The sequence below is a fragment of the Microcaecilia unicolor genome, chromosome 2, assembly GCF_901765095.1.
Source record: "Microcaecilia unicolor chromosome 2, aMicUni1.1, whole genome shotgun sequence".
NCBI lineage: Eukaryota > Metazoa > Chordata > Amphibia > Gymnophiona > Siphonopidae > Microcaecilia > Microcaecilia unicolor.
In genome coordinates, this window is record NC_044032.1 from 593126237 (window position 1) to 593146177 (window position 19941).

Here is a 19941-nt window from a genome sequence, read left to right on the forward strand (position 1 = left end):
TGTTGTGGTTTTCTTCAGGGTCTGTAGGTAGTAGGTGTGATATGTTTTGTTTAGATGTAATTACTGAGACATACAGGACTAGATTCATTAAATGGTGCTAAAAATCAGCACACAATAATATTTTATATGGACACTCAAAGATGAGCATCCAGAATAACATTGGGTGCTGATTTTGACACCAGGATTTACACCTGCTAAAATCAGGTGTAATTATTATTATTATTTGTTACATTTGTATCCCACATGGGACTATTCCATAGATAATCTTATGGACTAAGGTGCAGATTTTGAAAGAGATGCGTTCTTTGATAGGAAGCCAGTGCAATTGTTCATGGAGTGGTGTGGCACTTTGGAATCGTGTCTTACCAAAAATCCTCAGTATTCTATAAAACTGTGTACAAATTTTAGGAATGTCTCTGACCCACCTCCTGGAAAGTGGCCACACTCCTTTTTGGGTTGCACACTGTAGGATTTGGGCGCATATTGTTAGACTAGTGCACACCAAGGTATGCATGCATTACAATTCAAATTAGTGCCAATTAGCACCCAATTATTGGTACTAACTGGCTCATTGGCCAGTTTAGTTGGGTACACATCTTAGATCCTGGAAAGTGGCCACACTCCTTTTTGGGTTGCACACTGTAGGATTTGGGCGCATATTGTTAGACTAGTGCACACCAAGGTATGCATGCATTACAATTCAAATTAGTGCCAATTAGCACCCAATTATTGGTACTAACTGGCTCATTGGCCAGTTTAGTTGGGTACACATCTTAGATCAACACACAATTTTTGACGCCATCTGTAGAATCCAGGCTATAGTGCTGGGATATTTTAGAATTTACTGTTAATGGATTATGTGTTTGTGGTGATATGGCTTTATGATTTTGATGAGTATATATTTTTTCTTTTATTTATACTTATAGTGTAATTATGTACAGACTGTTTTCTATGGAGCTTATTTTCGAAGCATATGGACATCTCAAAATGCCCACGTGCTTGAGACATCCAAATCCTGATTCTGCAATGGCAGAAATGAGACATCCAAATAGCAAGGGGGCACGTTGTGGGTGGGACTAAGAAGGGCCCAAAATCAGGATGTCCAAAATCGAATGGGAAGAAACATCCATGCCTAAAAAGAAGGTCGTCCTAAGTTAGACATTTTTCAGTCTTGTCACAGGAAAGTTTGCATGGCCATTTTTCTTCTAAGACTGCTGCCAGACAGATGTCCTTGTCCTTCATATGTTGGGCACTCCCATTTGTAAAATGGCTGTTCATGCTGGATGTCCTCAGCACATGGATGTCCATCTTACATCTTTTCAAACAGGAAAGTCTGATGTATTTCCTGTTGGAAAACACATGTGAAATGGACGGTCTATTTTGGATGTCATTGGTTGGATGTCTCTATTCTGATTCGGACGTCCTTTTGAAAATGCCTTTCCATGTATTCAATCTACTGTGAGCTGTTTTGAGCACTCTGGATTGTGAATGGAAGACTATAAAAATAGAATAGAATATTAAACCTTACACATAATCACTTACTGCGACATTAGAACAGGGGCTCTCAACCCAGTCCTTTGGACACATCCAGCCAGTCAGGTTTTCAGGATATCCACCATGAAAATGCATAAGAGATCTGCATACAATGGAAGTATATCTCATGCATATTCATGGTGGATATCCTGAAAACCCGACTGGCTGGGTGTGTTCCGAGGACTGGGTTGAGAATCCCTGCATTAGAAATGTTTTCCTCATTTATAAGTACCAGCTCTAATACTGCCTATAATGTGAAACTAGGCACCTGAGAAGTACCTTTTGAAGGGGGCTTCGATCTTCATGTCTCTATTTTTGCAGCACCTCCCTTTTCTTTGCAGGCGTGTAGATGTCTTAGACCAGGGGTTCTCAACCCAGTCCTCAGCACACATCAAGCCAGTCTGGTTTTCAAGCTATCCATGGCCTCCACTGTATGCAAATCTAACTTATGCATATTCATTGTGGGTATCCTGAAAACTTGACTGGCTTGGCACATCCCATGGACTTGGTTGAGAACCCCTATCTTAGTCCAATTTCCCAATCCAATTCCAGTGTTTGTGCTGGAGAGCTGTAGATCACGCCAATATAAATTCTTTCCAGTTTCAAGTCTAATTAAACCCAGATGCAACTATTAACCAGAAATAAACTTTCTACAAAATAGGTCATTGACAAATGTAGCAATTGTTTTTCAGAATACAAATAACACAAGGAAGAATTTAAAAAATCCAAACACCGTTTCTGAATTCTAGAGCACTTCGAGATGCTTTTGTGATTTAAAAATGTGTGTACGATTCAAAGTTTGCTTATGAATAGTAATCCTCTCTCTCTAGAAAATGCCAGCCGTTCATTTGTTTTACATTTATTGATATTAAACTCACATGTCAGCACAACAAACCAAACTAGTATATGACCATATGTATGATTTACTTTTATAAATACAAATAAGGAGGTGGCAATAGAATGCAAGTGAAAGCTCAGCAAACAGAAATTTAGTAAATTACATTCAAGAAACAATTGGCAAATATGACATACTTTTCTTCAAACTACAGGTAGAATAGTCTTATATGACACAGACTGTGTAGAGGATACTGAAGTCATGGAAGCTACGCTTGTAACTGTTAACAAAACCAGCACCAAACTATAGAAAACAGAGCTGCTTTATTACTGTGCTAAAGTAAAAACATTCCTGAAAAAAAAACCCAGTTTGTGTAAGTACAAAGATCTATAAGGCAGTTAATGCATAGCTGTAATGCAATATATATGATGGAGTATATAATTACAAAAACAAAATAGAAAACCAGAAGTACTTGATATGTAACTGAGTAGCGCTAAAACATTTCAACACTTTTATTATAAATAAAGAAGATATATGTGCTTCATATAAGGAATACAGTGTTTTCCTTTCATAACAAAGTACGTGTCGTACCATCAAAACCTTGTACTTTCTCCTCGTGATTCCAATTTATTTTACTCCTGAAAACTGGTTGGTAATGAGTCCAAACCTCCTGGCATGGTTGTCGTTCCCCTTTCATTCTGAAAGCAGTCTTTGTTTACTCACTGTAGGTGGTATGGTTTGGCATGGTAGGGTTATAGTTGGAGAGGAAATTGGAGGGGAAGGTAGGGAGAACACAGAGCACGAGCTTACTAGACACCACACATACAAGTGCCCCTGTAAAAATATATTTCTATGACATATTAGGTTTGGTCTACCTTTCATCTCTACGCCCATCAAAACATCTTCTAAAGTGTACCCCCTAGAGTAAACGTGCCACAGATCTTTCATACCCAGTCAGAGTTCAACTTGCGTTACATCCCTTTCCTCCAATCCTACACAAAATTATAACAGACTCCAAGTAATCTCAAAGCACAGGCTTCTTTTCTTACTGACTTTCTCAATCTATCTTTGGAATTTCACTCTTGTGAATGGCAGTGTTCAGTAACTAGAAATTTTTACTCTGCTCCCTAAGTAATTGAAGGTCCAGCCTTTCCCCCCTACTCTTTGTTACATCTTCTCTGTGTCTTTGTTTAGCTTTTCTTCTATTTTAATGCGGATGCACAGATCAACTGAATGTTAAACATCTGGTCAACTCTATTCTTTCTTCATTATTTTGGAAAATATTAAAAATTCTATTTTAAATTAGCCTTGAAATACATTTTTAAATGAGAATGAAAAACATCCTATGGTGGCAGGAAAAAAAAAAGGTTACTAGCTAAAGCGTCCTGAGGGTCAATACTTTAGGTATTAAGGCAATTAATTCCTTTATTGTTGCATAATGCAAAGAAATTTATCGAGAAAAGGCATTTGCTTAATTTTCTTTTTCATTCTTCCATTTTGCATCTGTTCGTTGCTGCTGTCAGAATGCACTACTATCTCAAAATCAAGAGAGAAGTAACCAGTGCAACTTTAATGTCCATTCATTAAGCTGTCTCACAAGAAATCTCACTATATTATACGCTGTAGGTTTTAAAAGGCACCTGGTGATACACAGCTTTCATTTAATCTGAGCAAGCCTGTTTCAGTAATACTTTGGCATGTATTAATAGGCATTTGTAACAGCTCCATCAGTGTAGGTATAAGAAATTAGATGGTGAACGTGACACTTTGTGCAATGTGTACATTGCCTTTCACATCAACTGTTCATATTTGTAACTTGCCATAAATAATATTATATGCTTAAGGTGTTCTGTATTTTTTGTAGCTGACAGTGTCTGCCTTTGCATGAAAAGTGATGTAGAAGTATTGTCGGTTAAGGCGATGGCTTTCAGTGTAATCCTCTTGGATAAATCTGCTACGGCGGATCTACAGGTCATCGCTTTCTACTAAGTCTGACTGCAGGTGGACAGGGTTGGCTTCAGACTGAAATGCAGCTTTGATGTCCAGTCCTTGGTCAGAAAGTGCTGCATATCGACTGGCAGAGGGCCGTACCTTTTTCGGCTTGATGTGTGGCTGTTGCTGCCACTGAGCTGTTGAGAAAGAATAAAATGTTAATGATTTGCTCTCCCAATCACAAATCTGGGCCAGGAAATGGAGGAAGGGACCTTAACTCAGATGATTTGATAAACAGGAGATGATGTGATATCACAAAGCTGAAGCCAGTCCACCCAAGGAAGTTTTCATTCTCCCCAATGCAACCGCCGCCATCTTGGTACACCCTAAATAATGTAATTGATAGGTTGACAAGCTCTGCCTACTGGCTTCAGGCCAGATAATAAGCCAAGCACAGTCCTGCCATCTCCTGTTCATCAAACCTCCTTGGTTTTATACCTCCCTCCCACAGACTAAGCTTCAACTTTTTTGGGCCATTTTCTAAAAACAGACCACCTCCTATTCAGATTTGATTGGTACCTTTCTACAGCGGGGACTCAGAATGTTCTTCCTGCAAGTGCAAAAGAATATTTTGGCAGCCTGCTACATACGTCTGCCATTCGGGCATGATTTCCTGTGAGACTTTAAAGGGGCTCATTTTCAAAGCACTTAGACTTACAAAGTTCCATAGGTTACTATCCTGCTTATAATCAAAATAGAAAAATGCCTATATTGTGACCCAAACTGGGAGATAGACGTTTATCTCACAAAAACGAATAAAGCGGTATAATAGAAAGCCGAATTTGGACGTTTTCAACTGCACTCCGTCGCGGATGCGGACAAAGTTGATGGGGGCATGTTGAAGGCGTGGTGAAGGCGGAACTGGGGCGTGGTTATCGGGCAATCAGAGATGGGCGCCTTTCGCCGATAATGGAAAAAAAATATGCGTTTTTAGCGAGAATTTAGGGCACTTTTTCTGGACCCTGTTTTTCCACGAATAAGGCCCCAAAAAGTGCCCTAAATGACCAGATGACCACTGGAGGGAATCGGGGATGACCTCCCCTTACTCCCCCAGTGGTCACAAACCCCTCCCACCACAAAATATGCCGAATCACAACTTTTTATTTTCACCCTCAAATGTCATACCCACCTCCCTGGCAGCAGTATGCAGGTCACTGGAGCAGTTATTAGGGGGTGCAGTGGACTTCAGGCAGGTGGACCCAGGCCCATCCCCCCCACCTGTTACACTTGTGCTGGTAAATGGGAGCCCTCCAAACCGCCCCCCAAACCCACTGTACCCACATGTAGGTGCCCCCCTTCACCCCTTAGGGCTATAGTAATGGTGTAGACTTGTGGACAGTGGGTTTTGAGGGGGATTTGGGGGGCTCAACACCCAAGGGAAGGGTGCTATGCACCTGGGAGCTCTTTTACCTTTTTTTTTTTTTGTACAAGTGCCCCCTAGGGTGCTCGGTTGGTGTCCTGGCATGTGAGGGGGACCAGTGCACTACGAATCCTGGCCCCTCCCACGAATAAATGTCTTGGAGTTATTCGTTTTTGAGCTGGGTGCTTTTGGTTTCCATTATCGCTGAAAAACAAAAATGCCCAGCTCAAAAAAAGATAAACGTCCATGTTTTTCGAAACTACGGTTCGGTCCGCCCCTTCACGGACACGTTCTCGGAGATAAACGCCCATGGAGATAGACGTTTCCGTTCGATTATGCCCCTTTATGTAATTTTGTAAGTCTAAGTGCTTTGAAAATATGCCTCCCTTGGTCTCTTTTTGATTAAAAAAAATGAAAATATGATTCACAGTTACAGAAGCAGGGATCACAACTTCAGGGCCAGTATTTTCCTGATTAAACTTTCTGCATAACTTGTTGAATTCTTTATACGTATACTACATATTATATAGATAGAGCTAGCTTTTTTTTTCTTTTTTTAATGAATTCTGTACGAGGTTGTCGTCTTTTTTTTTTAAGTTAGTGATAGGCTTTATTAATGAATTCCATTTGTGTTTGGCTGTTTCTGTTTTTTTTTCTTTTTTCTAATTAGTGCAGCCTTTTGGGTTGCCAATTCACACCAGTTTTAATTATCTAAGGGAAATGAATGGAACAATCAAAACAGCTCCATGCAACCAGCAGGACAAAATCAGCACTGCTTAAGCCTGCTCAGATGTCCTAGAGATAACTTGGCAACTTACTGACAATTTACTAGGCTTCCGTGTATTTTCTGTAATGAATTCTGTGTATGTCTAATTTTGTAAAACAGTTTTAAATAAAGCATTTAAAATACTGTTTTTAAAAATGGAAATAAGCAGTTCAAAATTGTATCCACTGAAAAATCTTTCAGAAGAGCATAGAAGTACTGGGTCTGATGTTCAAAGGATTAATGTTAGGGATGGGTAGCCAGAAAATGTTGGTGTTTTCATTTGGATTTTTTTTTTAATTCAAAATGAAGGTCATTAATAGTGCACCCTCTTCTTAAAGAGTGTGTATGAAGTGCACATGGAGGGGCATAATCGAACGCGAACGCCCATTTGTAAAAACGTCCATCTCCGAGAACGGGTCCGTGAAGGGGCGGGCCGAACTGTATTTTCGAAAAAAATGGACGTCCATCTTTTTTTTCGAAAATACATTGGATTAGGGCGTTTTTTGAGCTGGGCGTTTTTGTTTTTTAGCGATAATCGAAACCGAAGCGTCCCAGCTCAAAAACGACCAAATCCAAGGCATTTGGTCGTGGGAGGGGCCAGCATTCGTAGTGCACTGGTCCCCCTGAGATGCCTCTATGCCAGCCTCAAATATCATACCTAGCTCCATGACAGTAGTATGCAGGTCCCCAGAGCAATTTTACTTTAGTTGGTGCTGCGCGGGACCCATGCAGAGAGGAAAAATCGGAAGAAAAAAAAAACAAGCAAGCTGTCATGGAGCTGGGGATGACATTTGAGGCTGGCTTACAAGTTGGGAAAAAAGTGTTTAACATTCGGTTTTTTTTTGTGGGAGGGGGTTAGTGACCACTGGGGGAGTCAGGGGAGGTCATCCCCGGTTCCCTCCGGTGGTCATCTGGTCATTTAGGCACTTTTTTGGGACTGTTCGTGAAAAAAACTGGTCCAACAAAAGTGACCTAAATTCTCTCTGAAAACGCCTTTCTTTTTTCCATTATCGGCCGAGCACGCACATCTCTGCTCAGCCGATAACCACGCCTCAGTCCCGCCTTCACCACGCCTCCGACACGCCCCCGTCAACTTTATGCGTTCCCGCGACGGAGTGCAGTTTTGAAACGCCCAAAATCGGCTTTCGATTATACCGATTTGGGCACCCACAAGAGAAAGATGTCCATCTCCCGATTTAGGTCGGAATTTGGGCGTTTTTCTCTTTCGAAAATAAGCCTCATAGTGTACACTCTTTCCTGAGAGTGTGCACATGTGCAATGGTTTGTGCATACATTATAGTTAGCACATGCACCCTACTGAGGAAAAAAGTGCCCACTATCTCCCTGAATGTATAGAAGTTGTCAAAAATTGTGCATGCATATATAAGCATGCCCCCGATTTGCACATGAAATTAGCCAATTAGTGCCAATACTGCTAATTCCAGACTCTGTTCCTTTTACCTCGCTGCACCTCACGCCTGGAATAGACTTCCCGAACATGTACGTCTAGCCCCCCGTCTTTGCCCATTTTCAAATCCAGGCTAAAAGCTCACTTCTTTAACGCTGCTTTTGAACCTTAATCATTGCTCACTTGCCTGTACCTGTTATCCCCACCTCTTTAATCCCCCTTACCTCTTAATTGTTCTGTCTGTCTGTCTTATTTAGATTGTGAGCTCTTTGAGCAGGGACTGTCTTTCACATGTATGGTGTACAATGCTGCATATGCCTTGTAGTGCTATAGAAGTGTTAAGTAGTAGTAGTAATAATGGGCTTTTTAACCAATTATTGGCACTAATTAGATTTGAGACTTATCTGCATAAATTTAGGCATGGGATCTGCACTTAACATTTCTTAGTGGCCTTAAAAAGGGGGCGTGGAAATGGGAGGTTCCTTTGGGGCAGATCAGGGGCATGGCTTTGAGTTACACTTGTAATTATAGAATATGGGTGCTCTGCATGTAAATTTAAGTGCGGGCAGTTTCACTACGTTTTCGCTGGTGCACATGGCAGTGCCTACATTTACGTATGACCTCTCCACTTACATGTTATTCTATAAACTGTGCAAAACTTTAGGCACGGCTTATAGAATGCCAGTTAAGCAGGCTTTTTTCAGCGCTGATTTTTTTTTAAAAGGCTCCATTTATAGAAGCTAGACTTATATGTAACGAAGGCGCACTATTACTGGCAGATGACAGCCTATCCCTAATTTACACTCCTAACTTCGGGAGTTATCCTCCTTAAATGGCCTCTGAAAATTTACTAGGGTTGAGTGCATAACTTTATACTCCACATTGACGCCGGTATTTGGAGAGTAAAACCAGTGCAGGGCGGACTTCTACGGTCTGTGCCCTGATCGTGACTGAATAGATATGGATGGGCTGGAGTGTAAATTTTAAGGGGCTTTGATGTTAGCTTCAGAAGTTTTAGTACAGGAACAGTGCTGGGCAGAATTTTACGGTCTGTGCCCTGAGAAAGGCAGGGACAAATCAAACTCGGGTATACATATAAAGTATTACATACCATGTAAAATGAGTTTATCTTGTTGGGCAGACTGGATGGACCGTTCAGGTCTTTATCTGCCATTGTTTACTATGGAGAGGAGGAGTGGCCTAGTGGTTAGAGCACCTGTCTTGCAATCCAGAGGGTGGCCGGTTCAAATCTCACTGCTGCTCCTTGTGATCTTGGGCAAGTCACTTAACCCTCCATTGCACCAGGTACACAAACTTAGATTGTGAGTCCTCCTGGGACAGAGAAATATCCAGTGTACCTGAATGTAACTCACTTTGAGCTACTACTGAAAAAGGTGTGAGCAAAATTTAAATAAATATGTTACTATATTTCACTGAACTCCTAAATTTAGGCCCATAAAAAGTAGGTGGTAGCAGGGGCAGATTTCAGGTGGGACAAAAAGTTTGGAGCCTAGCACTGATTTTCAGCATTAGGCTCATAAATCTAGGCAAATGAATGGCAGCGCAACTTAATTAGTTAACAAGCCAATCAGTGACAATAATTTCCAATTAACAAGCAACTGAAACTAATTGACATTAATTAGAATTTACGCACACAACTGTGCGTGTATTCTCTAACGTGATGCACGTAAAGTCTAAGTCACATAGTTGAAAAGGGGACATGGCTATTGGTGTGGAATGGGCAGGTCATGGGCATTTCTAAAATCTATGCAAGTGGTTATAGAATGCACCCAGACCGCGCACAATTTAGGCATCAACATTTACATCAAGTTTTACTTGGCGTAACTGCCAGGGACTAAATTTAATTTCGTGGATGGGCACTTGGCATATTCTACAAACCATGTGGAAATTTAGGCTTATTCTATAAAGTACATAAATTTGACTGCAACATTTTTGTTGAGGAATTGCACTGGCTGCCAGTTGGTGCTAGAATTGAGTTTAAAGTGGCATGTTTTGTTTTTAAAGTCTTATATGATCTTTGTCCATTTTCTATAATTCAGCTCTATTTGACTCCTTTATTTAGATTGTCTTCATGTTTTTATTCAATTTTAAGTTTAGGTTTCCTAACATTTAAAGGTGTTTTACTGAAACGATTTCATGAGCACTTGTTTTGTTATCAATCGAGTTAGATTTGGAACTCGTTACTTCTGTCTATTCAAAAAGAATCTATTTGTTATTTAGGAAATTACTGAAGACCTATCTATTTGACAAATACTATGGTATAGGAAAATAGGGTTTTTTTCCTCTCATTATAATACTGTCTTTCGGTACTGTGACCTGCTTTGATTCTTATGGATATAAGCTGGATACAAATGCCGGAATGGAATTTAGACATACTTTATAGAATATACCAAGGGTATTTCGTTTCAGCCCTGATTTTTTTAGGCATCATATATAGAATCTAATCCATAAATGTTTAAGCTACTAAATTAAGATGAATTTTCAGCTGAAAACTTATGCTCAAAAGTTTGGCTGTTTGGAGAGAAATATAGGAGCTCAACTTATTTTGAATATTGATTCCAATATTTGAAACCCCAAAACCCCAATACACTAATGTTCCATAGTTTCCAAGAATGCCTAATTACCTAAAAAGTAAAGACCTAAATTTACAATTTATAGATTTCTTGAATGGGAAATTCAAATCGTATAATCATCCCTTTATGTACATAAATTGAATTCAATCACTCTTGGGAGCTGGGCAGACAGTCTATAAGTTTTTAAATAAAAATACAAAGAGGGTCATGGTAAACAGATATATATGTGAAGCATGAAGGACAAGAAGTGGAGGAGATACAGAAAGGTCTCCCTGTGCAATAAACTGGGAATGTACCAACTTTCCTCACATTCACTCTTCCTTCCCTATAAATAGCAAAGCTCATCTGCTTTATGCAACAATGCCCTCTTGTGACAAACCTGCAGAATGAAAGATGTGTTTTCTCGTCAGTGCTGTATTAATTTTTGATTATGTAATAACCTTCCTTAGATAGGGTTCTGACAGGCAGTTAATGCTCTTCTGGGAGCAGGTGAAGATAAAAGGAATAACTGGACATGGTCTTTAATTTAGACAGGGCATAATTCGATAGTAATGGCCCTATTAGAAGCTAAAATTGGCTGAACCCATGGGCTCCTTAATTTCCTGGAAATGTCTCATTTCATTAATTTGACTGCTCAATAGGTTTGTGCCGGCTGCTTTTCTTCTTTCTTGCTTTCTTTTTTATTATTAAAGAATCTTTTTATTAATATCCAAAATTAAGCAGAAACTAAATGCAGTACGCAGAAGTTGAAAGAACAACAGATTAAACAACCATCCCCTGACCAACCCTCCCATCCCTCTGCTCCAAGGAAGCTGCAACCAGTTACACTAAACACAAACTAGGGTTTGAGATCTGGGCTTTTACCGATTCTGGTATGAATAAATACAAGGTGATATTATGGTAGAGTAAGGTTTATGTATGATATACACATTGGGGGCTCTTAGAGAGGTATTGTTAAACATTATACTGATAGTATCATTCAGTTTAAATCCCTAAGAGGCCCTGTTACTAAACTGCAGTAAGCACTAATACATGCTTACCACAGGTTATAAACAGGGAGTGCTCAGGTAGTTTTTGCATATGTGTGCAATACCCATGTGCTGGGAGCAGAGAGAGGGTGTGGCTATGCTAATTGGTTAGTGCAGGGCACTGCTGCGTGTGAGCCCTTACTGCTTAGAAAAAAGGTGTAGTTAAGTGCTCACACACTAATGGCCACGTGCTAATGGGAAAATTAGCACATGACCATTAATGAGGTTAATGGAACTGTGGCCATTTTACAGCTGTGTTAACAGTGGCCTCAGTGCGTGGGAAACCCATGCACTAGTAATAATGCAGGCCACTGTTTAGCGCAGCTTAGTAAAAGGGCCCATAAATGGCCAAGCACTACCGGTCTGGGTTAGGGGTGGGGTGGAGGCAGCCCTAAAAATGATCAGTTTAGCTGTAACATTCAGCTGCAGATCTTGTCTGGGCCGGGGCATGCTTTTGTTACCATGGAAACTCTACACAGGGAGGGAGCAGTGTTGCCAGGTGGGCGGTTTTACCGCCCAATTGGGCGGTTTTCCGCGATCCGCCGCGGGAAATTTTTGCCCACGGCGGGTTGCGGTTTTTTGGGCTTCTTTTTTTTTCTTTTGGGCGGTTTTCAGGCGGTTTTTTTGGCCGCGGGGGGCGGGGTTAGTGACGTTTTGGGCGGGGTTAGTGACATTCTGGGCGGGGCCGATGACAGGGGGAGGCAGGGTTGATGACGGCGGGGGCGGGGTTGATGACGGCGGGGGTGGGGGTGTCAGGGGCGGAGTTTGAGTTTGGGCGGGTTTTGGGCTGGATTTAGGCTGGTTTGGGTGGGAAAAAAATTTTCCACCTGGCAACCCTGGGAGGGAGGGAGGGGCAAGACACTGCAGGCCTCATGCTGATTTCTGTTATCAGTGTTGCTGCTGCTGCTTGGGGATAGGTCTCTTAATACGACTGCAGTACCAGGCCCAGATTGATATACGGCGGCAGAAGTAATACTCCAGCGCCTACCAAAACTTTGATGCCAAAGGCAGCAATCTACATCAGTGTTTCTGAAGCTGGTCCCAGAGTACCCCCAGGCTAAGCTGGTTTTCAGATTAATGATAATGACATGAATATGTATAAGATAGATTAGCATCCAATGGAGATCTATGTGCATTGCCTCTCTCATACATATTCATTGTGGTTGTTCTGAAAACCAGACTGGCTAGGGAGTTCTCCAGGACCAGCTTGAGAAACACTGGTCCACATCGTCTATGTTTAAATCTGATCCTGACTACAGGATCAGATTTAAACATACCATGTATGAGCGGTTGCAAATGAGATTTCAAAGAGAAATGCCCTACTGAACTTCCCTTTGCAAATCTAGGGGTCCAGCACTGTAAGTTGGCAGCCTCAACACCCCAGCAAAGAACACAATGAGGGACTTAGTGAGCCCAACCTAACACCTCCCACTCCAACAAAAAACAAAAAGAGGGGCTTGGGGGCCCTAACAGTTCCCACCCCCAGCAGAGACAATGGGACTCCATGACCCCACCAAAACAACACCTGTACCCCCTTCCAAATCCTATTTATGTATATAATGGCATATCATTGATCCATATAATTTAGCATCTTATTTTGTGGAGAGTACAGTTATACAAATTAGATATGTAGCAAAATGATCGTCAAAATCAACTTGTGTGTCTATCTTATGTTTGAAAATCAGTATGGTGCAGGACCACACTAAGGCCGAACTCTTGTCACTTGACTGTTTAACTTATGCTACAACTCATTTTATCACTTAGAAACCTGTATGCAATGCCATAATGCAATCCTCTGTACCAAGTATGTATGCACCTTGATGCAAAACCATTGGTATGCAATACCACAATGTATTCCTCTTTACCATGTACAGTGGGGGAAATAAGTATTTGATCCCTTGCTGATTTTGTAAGTTTGCCCACTGACAAAGACATGAGCAGCCCATAATTGAAGGGTAGGTTATTGGTAACAGTGAGAGATAGCACATCACAAATTAAATCCGGAAAATCACATTGTGGAAAGTATATGAATTTATTTGCATTCTGCAGAGGGAAATAAGTATTTAATCCCTCTGGCAAACAAGACCTAATACTTGGTGGCAAAACCCTTGTTGGCAAGCACAGCGGTCAGACGTCTTCTGTAGTTGATGATGAGGTTTGCACACATGTCAGGAGGAATTTTGGTCCACTCCTCTTTGCAGATCATCTCTAAATCATTAAGAGTTCTGGGCTGTCGCTTGGCAACTCGCAGCTTCAGCTCCCTCCATAAGTTTTCAATGGGATTAAGGTCTGGTGACTGGCTAGGCCACTCCATGACCCTAATGTGCTTCTTCCTGAGCCACTCCTTTGTTGCCTTGGCTGTATGTTTTGGGTCATTGTCGTGCTGGAAGACCCAGCCACGACCCATTTTTAAGGCCCTGGCGGAGGGAAGGAGGTTGTCACTCAGAATTGTACGGTACATGGCCCCATCCATTCTCCCATTGATGCGGTGAAGTAGTCCTGTGCCCTTAGCAGAGAAACACCCCCAAAACATAACATTTCCACCTCCATGCTTGACAGTGGGGACGGTGTTCTTTGGGTCATAGGCAGCATTTCTCTTCCTCCAAACACGGCGAGTTGAGTTCATGCCAAAGAGCTCAATTTTTGTCTCATCTGACCACAGCACCTTCTCCCAATCACTCTCGGCATCATCCAGGTGTTCACTGGCAAACTTCAGACGGGCCGTCACATGTGCCTTCCGGAGCAGGGGGACCTTGCGGGCACTGCAGGATTGCAATCCGTTATGTCGTAATGTGTTACCAATGGTTTTCGTGGTGACAGTGGTCCCAGCTGCCTTGAGATCATTGACAAGTTCCCCCCTTGTAGTTGTAGGCTGATTTCTAACCTTCCTCATGATCAAGGATACCCCACGAGGTGAGATTTTGCGTGGAGCCCCAGATCTTTGTCGATTGACAGTCATTTTGTACTTCTTCCATTTTCTTACTATGGCACCAACAGTTGTCTCCTTCTCGCCCAGCGTCTTACTGATGGTTTTGTAGCCCATTCCAGCCTTGTGCAGGTGTATGATCTTGTCCCTGACATCCTTAGACAGCTCCTTGCTCTTGGCCATTTTGTAGAGGTTAGAGTCTGACTGATTCACTGAGTCTGTGGACAGGTGTCTTTCATACAGGTGACCATTGCCGACAGCTGTCTGTCATGCAGGTAACGAGTTGATTTGGAGCATCTACCTGGTCTGTAGGGGCCAGATCTCTTACTGGTTGGTGGGGGATCAAATACTTATTTCCCTAAGCAGAATGCAAATAAATTCATATACTTTCCACAATGTGATTTTCCGGATTTAATTTGTGATGTGCTATCTCTCACTGTTACCAATAACCTACCCTTCAATTATGGGCTGCTCATGTCTTTGTCAGTGGGCAAACTTACAAAATCAGCAAGGGATCAAATACTTATTTCCCCCACTGTATGTATACAACTAAATATATTACCATTTGAAATTCTGTAACCAGAAATGGCGATCGCCATCACGGCATAATGTAAGCCACATTGAGCCTGCAAATAGGTGGGAAAATGTGGGATACAAATGCTACAAATAGTAATAATAATAGTTGAATCCTGTGTGACTTTCCTACTGATGTCCCACCACTTCCAAGTGCTTCCCCACTACCAGTGAAAGGAGATAGTAGGCTGGGAGTGATTTTTGCACATCTTCATATTTGTGCCATGTGGCCGCACTGCTGGCACAGCTCTTGGTATGGTATGTATATTTCTTTAGACTCCTGAAGCAGGCGCATAGGCGCCGAAACACAGCTGCTGTGTCGAGTCACTTGATGTTCTTTAATAAAGACATTTTATTGTAAAATACGTCTCCTTTGGTTATTGACAGGGCCAGATCATCCTACTCCTGTCTTTGCTGCACAGCTCTTGGTATGGCACTGAATTGGCATTATGCATTCTTGAAATTGTACTTGTAGCTCTGCAGCTAGACCTGCCTCGGAAAATTTACCCTCAGCCCAAGGAGAGAGGGAAGTTGGCGATTGCTACTTTGGTGGATCCTGTAGGTCCTGAAAAATATCAGAGGGGGCCTCCCTCAGCTCTCTAGGTTGATCTGATTCATCTGGACATACAGTTGGGGGTGTGTGGATTTATTTATTTATTTAAATTATTAAAGTACTTAATACCCACCCCATCACTTAGAGTACAAGGCATACAAACAAACATAATAAACAAACACAATTACAATAAAATATAAGTTTAGACCCCAGCACACATTAAACTTTCATTATACACTAAGCACATCCTCAAATGCCTGTCTAAAAAGGTGAGACTTAAGGTCCCTACATGTATCAAATGCAGTGCCAAAGAAAAAGTGTTTCACAAAATGGGCAGCACAAACCGAGGGAACAATGTAAGCGTCATGAAGACAGGATTGAATCTGTCTAAAACAAGAATATGGTTGTAACATAGGAAAAAAAAGAGATGGAACGGGCAATTTGGGAACAAAATAGGAAAAGTCTTACAAAAATGTAATGAGTAAGAACAGAAACTTACTATAAACATCTAGCCTGGCAGTGCAGGAGACTATCCCAGCCTCATTCTTAGCAGACACAGTGTACCAACCAGCATCTTCTTTTGTAGTTCCTTGTATCAGCATGCAAATATAGCCATAGTTGTCCTGGTGCATGCTGAGGAAAAATAAATAAAAGTCAGAATGTAAATCATAATGAAACAGAAACTGTGCCCCAAAAGGTGCCCATTTACTGAGCTACATTAGCTGTTAACATGGGTGCTGCATTAATCGTTAACGAGGTTTCTTAGCAGTTAGTGCTCAGTATTCTCCGTATTAACAGATAAGCCAGAATGGGGTGGGGAATAGTGAGGGACTGAACCTTACAGTTAATGCAGCAGATAACATGGCGCAATTATAACTTAGGCATTCACACATTCCAATCAAAGCAATCAACAACAGCATCACTTTATAATAATAAATACTTTACTACATACATCTGAATGAGAGGCAAATCATTGTCACAGCTTTATTAATAGCATCATAATTTTTATAGCATGCAACTGCAAGTGGGGTGTGGACCTGAAGAGGCATGAGCAGGTCATGGGAGTGTCATGCACATGCTTGCAATTAGGTGCAAGCATTTATCCCAGCCACTGAGCTAGCCTAAGCGCTTGCATCTAAAGTTGAACGTGTGACTGCGGGCTTATGCTAGTATTCTATAATGACAATTGTGCAGACAACTGCCAATATAGAATTCCTGCTCAGTGCGCAATATCCTGGCGCCAAACTTTAGGCACGCTATAGAAAATTAACCCCTTGATGCGCATTATTTTAACTTAGGTCCCATTTTATGCAATGTAACGTAGTTACTAATAATGTGCATTAACAGCACAAAGGTGCAGTAAGATGGCCTTTTACAGAGTGGCGGTAAGCCCAATGTGGGCTTACTGCTCGCTCTTTCGGGACTGTTGCCAGCCTAACGCGGCCGCCGGTGGTAGTCCCGGCCCGAGCGTGCGCTATTTCCGGGGAAAAAAGAAAACCCTCGGAAATGGCTTGCACCGTGGTAACCCAGCAGTAATCGGGCATCGCCAGACGCTGCCCAGTTACCGCTGGATTAGTGCGGGAGCCCTTTTTGCCACCACAATGGGTGGCGGTAAGGGCTCCCCGTCGCATGGCCATGCGAGAGACTGGGCTGGGCCGGGGCAAGGCCGCCCCGGGGCCCTGCCCCCGCCCCCCCTCACCGAGGTCGCCGCTGATCCCCCTCCACCCGCCCCTCTCCGTCCGTCACCGGGCCAGGCCCCCCGCAGCTTGGTAAAAGGGTCCTTCTAGCTCTAAAGCGCCATTTACTTGTGTGTCTGACTTTGGAAATAGTACTCCAATGACCTGATTCAGTGCAAGTTTTTTCCCCACTGACACAGAAAAGGAGAAAAGCAAGGCCTTCTTGCTATATGGCTTCAGAAATGTCAGTCCCATTTTACAATGCTGCAGTAAACGTTTTCTGTTACTTTGCATTAGGTGCACACACAGCATCTCCCCATATCATTAATACAAAGACAATATGCTTACAACATATTAAAATGCATTGCAAATCATGTGGATGCATTTAACACCATCTGTTAGAGGTGGTGTGAACTGCTCTGTGTTATTTAAGCGGCACCTAGATTTAGGCGTGGTATATAGAATACACTTAGTTGATATCCCAGCGCCTAACTATGTGAATCCATTTACACCATGGCGTAAATCTTGGTGCGTAGATTTAGGCGCACTGGACCATATTCTATAACTATGCAAGTAAATTTTAGAATGCCCATGAAATGCCCATTTCCCTGTCCCTTTTTGGCCGCGCGCGTTACAAGTTAGGCGCACTGTGTTACAGAATACGCTTAGTAAGTTGTGTGTGTAAATTCTAATTATTGCCAATTAGTGCTCATTACTGCTTAAGTGCTGTTATCAAAGCCGACTGGCTTGTTAAGCCAATTATCTGCACTGTTACAGAATACGCTTGGATTTCGGCGCGGATCTCTAGGCATGCTATATAGAATTCAGGGTTAAGAGTCCACATGCTGTAAGTTACTCTATATTAACTGTAAGGTGCAGTCCATCCATCATTCCATGCTATGTAGTTTACATAGGAATCAGCATGTTCTAAAGTGTCAAAGCTCTGCATTAATTGTTAGTGTGGGCTAATTCCTTTATTAACCGCTTAACACACTTTAGTAGAGGAGGCTCTTCATGGGGTGTTCAGAGGATATAATCCCCCCCCCCCCCCCCCCCCCGAGCTACGTTATATGCTAGTCATAATAATTTAAGACCCTACCTCACTCTGTCTGTGCTGTAAGTGATTGAATCATTTTCTTTCTTCCAGAATATCTGAGGGGGTGGGGTCCCAGAGACACGGCACTCCAATCTCACAGGGTACCCTTCCGCCACCCCTGTGTTTTGCAGCTTCTCTACAAACACAGGGGGCTTGTGTGCATCTTTAGCTGCGCGAACAGGAAAAATAGAATAGATTCAATTATTTTTATAACATAGTCTGTATGTATTCTGTTGCAGATACAGCTGATCAGAACTTTTCTCTGTTTAAATGTTGACATGGCTGATGTGGGGTTTCAGACAGTGATCAAACAAGGCATCCTATATAATAATTCTCACCTCCAACGTTCGAATGTGCCTGGGACCGTGCCTCCCTCGGAGGTGGTCTGCTAGGCAGGCAGGCACTGACGTCAATGACAGCTGATTCCGAGGCAACTTGAGGAGTAGGGAAACATGCGGAGCGTGTTTCCCTACTCCTCCTCCTGCCTCAGAATTAGCTGTCACCCCCGTGTTACGGCCCCCTGGACCCCCCTTCCGTGACCCTGTCGACCCCCCCTCGCCGCCGTTGTCAACTACCTGTGCTGATGGGGGACCCAAACCCCCGACAGCCAAAGTCCTGTTCTGCCCTTCGCGCTTTGGTTCCTCAATGATCTTCTCTTCAAGTTTCTGTGCATGCGACAGAACGTCAGACGCACGCACAGAAACTTGAAGAGAAGATCATTGAGGAACCAACGCAGCGAAGGGCAGAACAGGACTTCGGCTGTTGGGGGTTTGGGTCCTCCGTCAGCACAGGTAGTCGACAACGGCGGTGGGGGCGGTTTTCGGCAGGAAGAGGGGGGTCCAAGGGGCCATAACACGGGGGCGGGGGAGTTTGAAAACGGAGGGAGAGCACACTGTGGAACACCGAGGGACGGTGGGGGATTGCCTGCCTAGCGCCCGTTTCATTGGTTACAGAAACGGGCCTTTATCCTAGTTTTAGATATAATTCAAACTTGGAACGTCCACCAATGAAGTGGTTACTTGAGCTAGTATGTTACATGGCTATGGGGTCTTGTTACACATCTATTATTCGATAATGTGTCCTCTGTGATCAGAGGAACATTCTGGAGTCCTTATTCCTAATCCAAACCTTCATACACTATGAAGTACTTATTTATTTATAAATAAAATCTTGTATCCCACCTATCTACAATTCTAGGCAGCTTACAATTAAAAAGATACATAATCAAATACATAAAAATCAAAATGCAAACAATAAAAACAATAAAAAAAATGTACACCTGCCTTTACAAAATAAATTCTCAAACAAAACTATTGTTGCATTTACCTAAAACCATCAATTAAATATTTGCCTTCTAAGGGAAAATCTGTTGGAAAAAATAAGCCTTTAACTGCTTTTTAAAGGTCAGAAGAGATGGAATAGGGTGTAAAGCGAGGGGTAAGGTATTCCACAACACTGCAAACTGCAGTATGGCTGGCAAGCTGGGGTTATTTTATTGTCCAGGAGTCTTGGGCTGCCAAGCCATGGCCTAATACCTCCAGGCTGTCACCTGCCCAGGCAGAAAGCCCCTCTTGGGGTCCTCCCCCATTCAAACCCCCCTA

At 42.4% G+C, this 19941-nt stretch overlaps 1 protein-coding gene across 5 annotated transcripts in view; it reads right to left on the reverse strand.

The window, feature by feature from the left end:
- Positions 1–2376: 2376 nt before the first annotated feature.
- The window catches only part of PALLD (palladin, cytoskeletal associated protein), a 738625-nt gene continuing 721060 nt past the window's right edge, over positions 2377–19941 (reverse strand). For all 5 annotated transcript variants that reach the window (XM_030191568.1, XM_030191567.1, XM_030191571.1 and 2 more), the window contains 3 exons: positions 18344–18509; positions 16068–16201; positions 2377–4497 (listed from right to left, as the gene is read on the reverse strand). In XM_030191568.1, the coding sequence (XP_030047428.1) occupies positions 4334–4497; positions 16068–16201; positions 18344–18509 (464 nt within the window). In that variant the 3' untranslated portion in view covers positions 2377–4333. The remainder of the gene's footprint in view (positions 4498–16067; positions 16202–18343; positions 18510–19941) is intronic.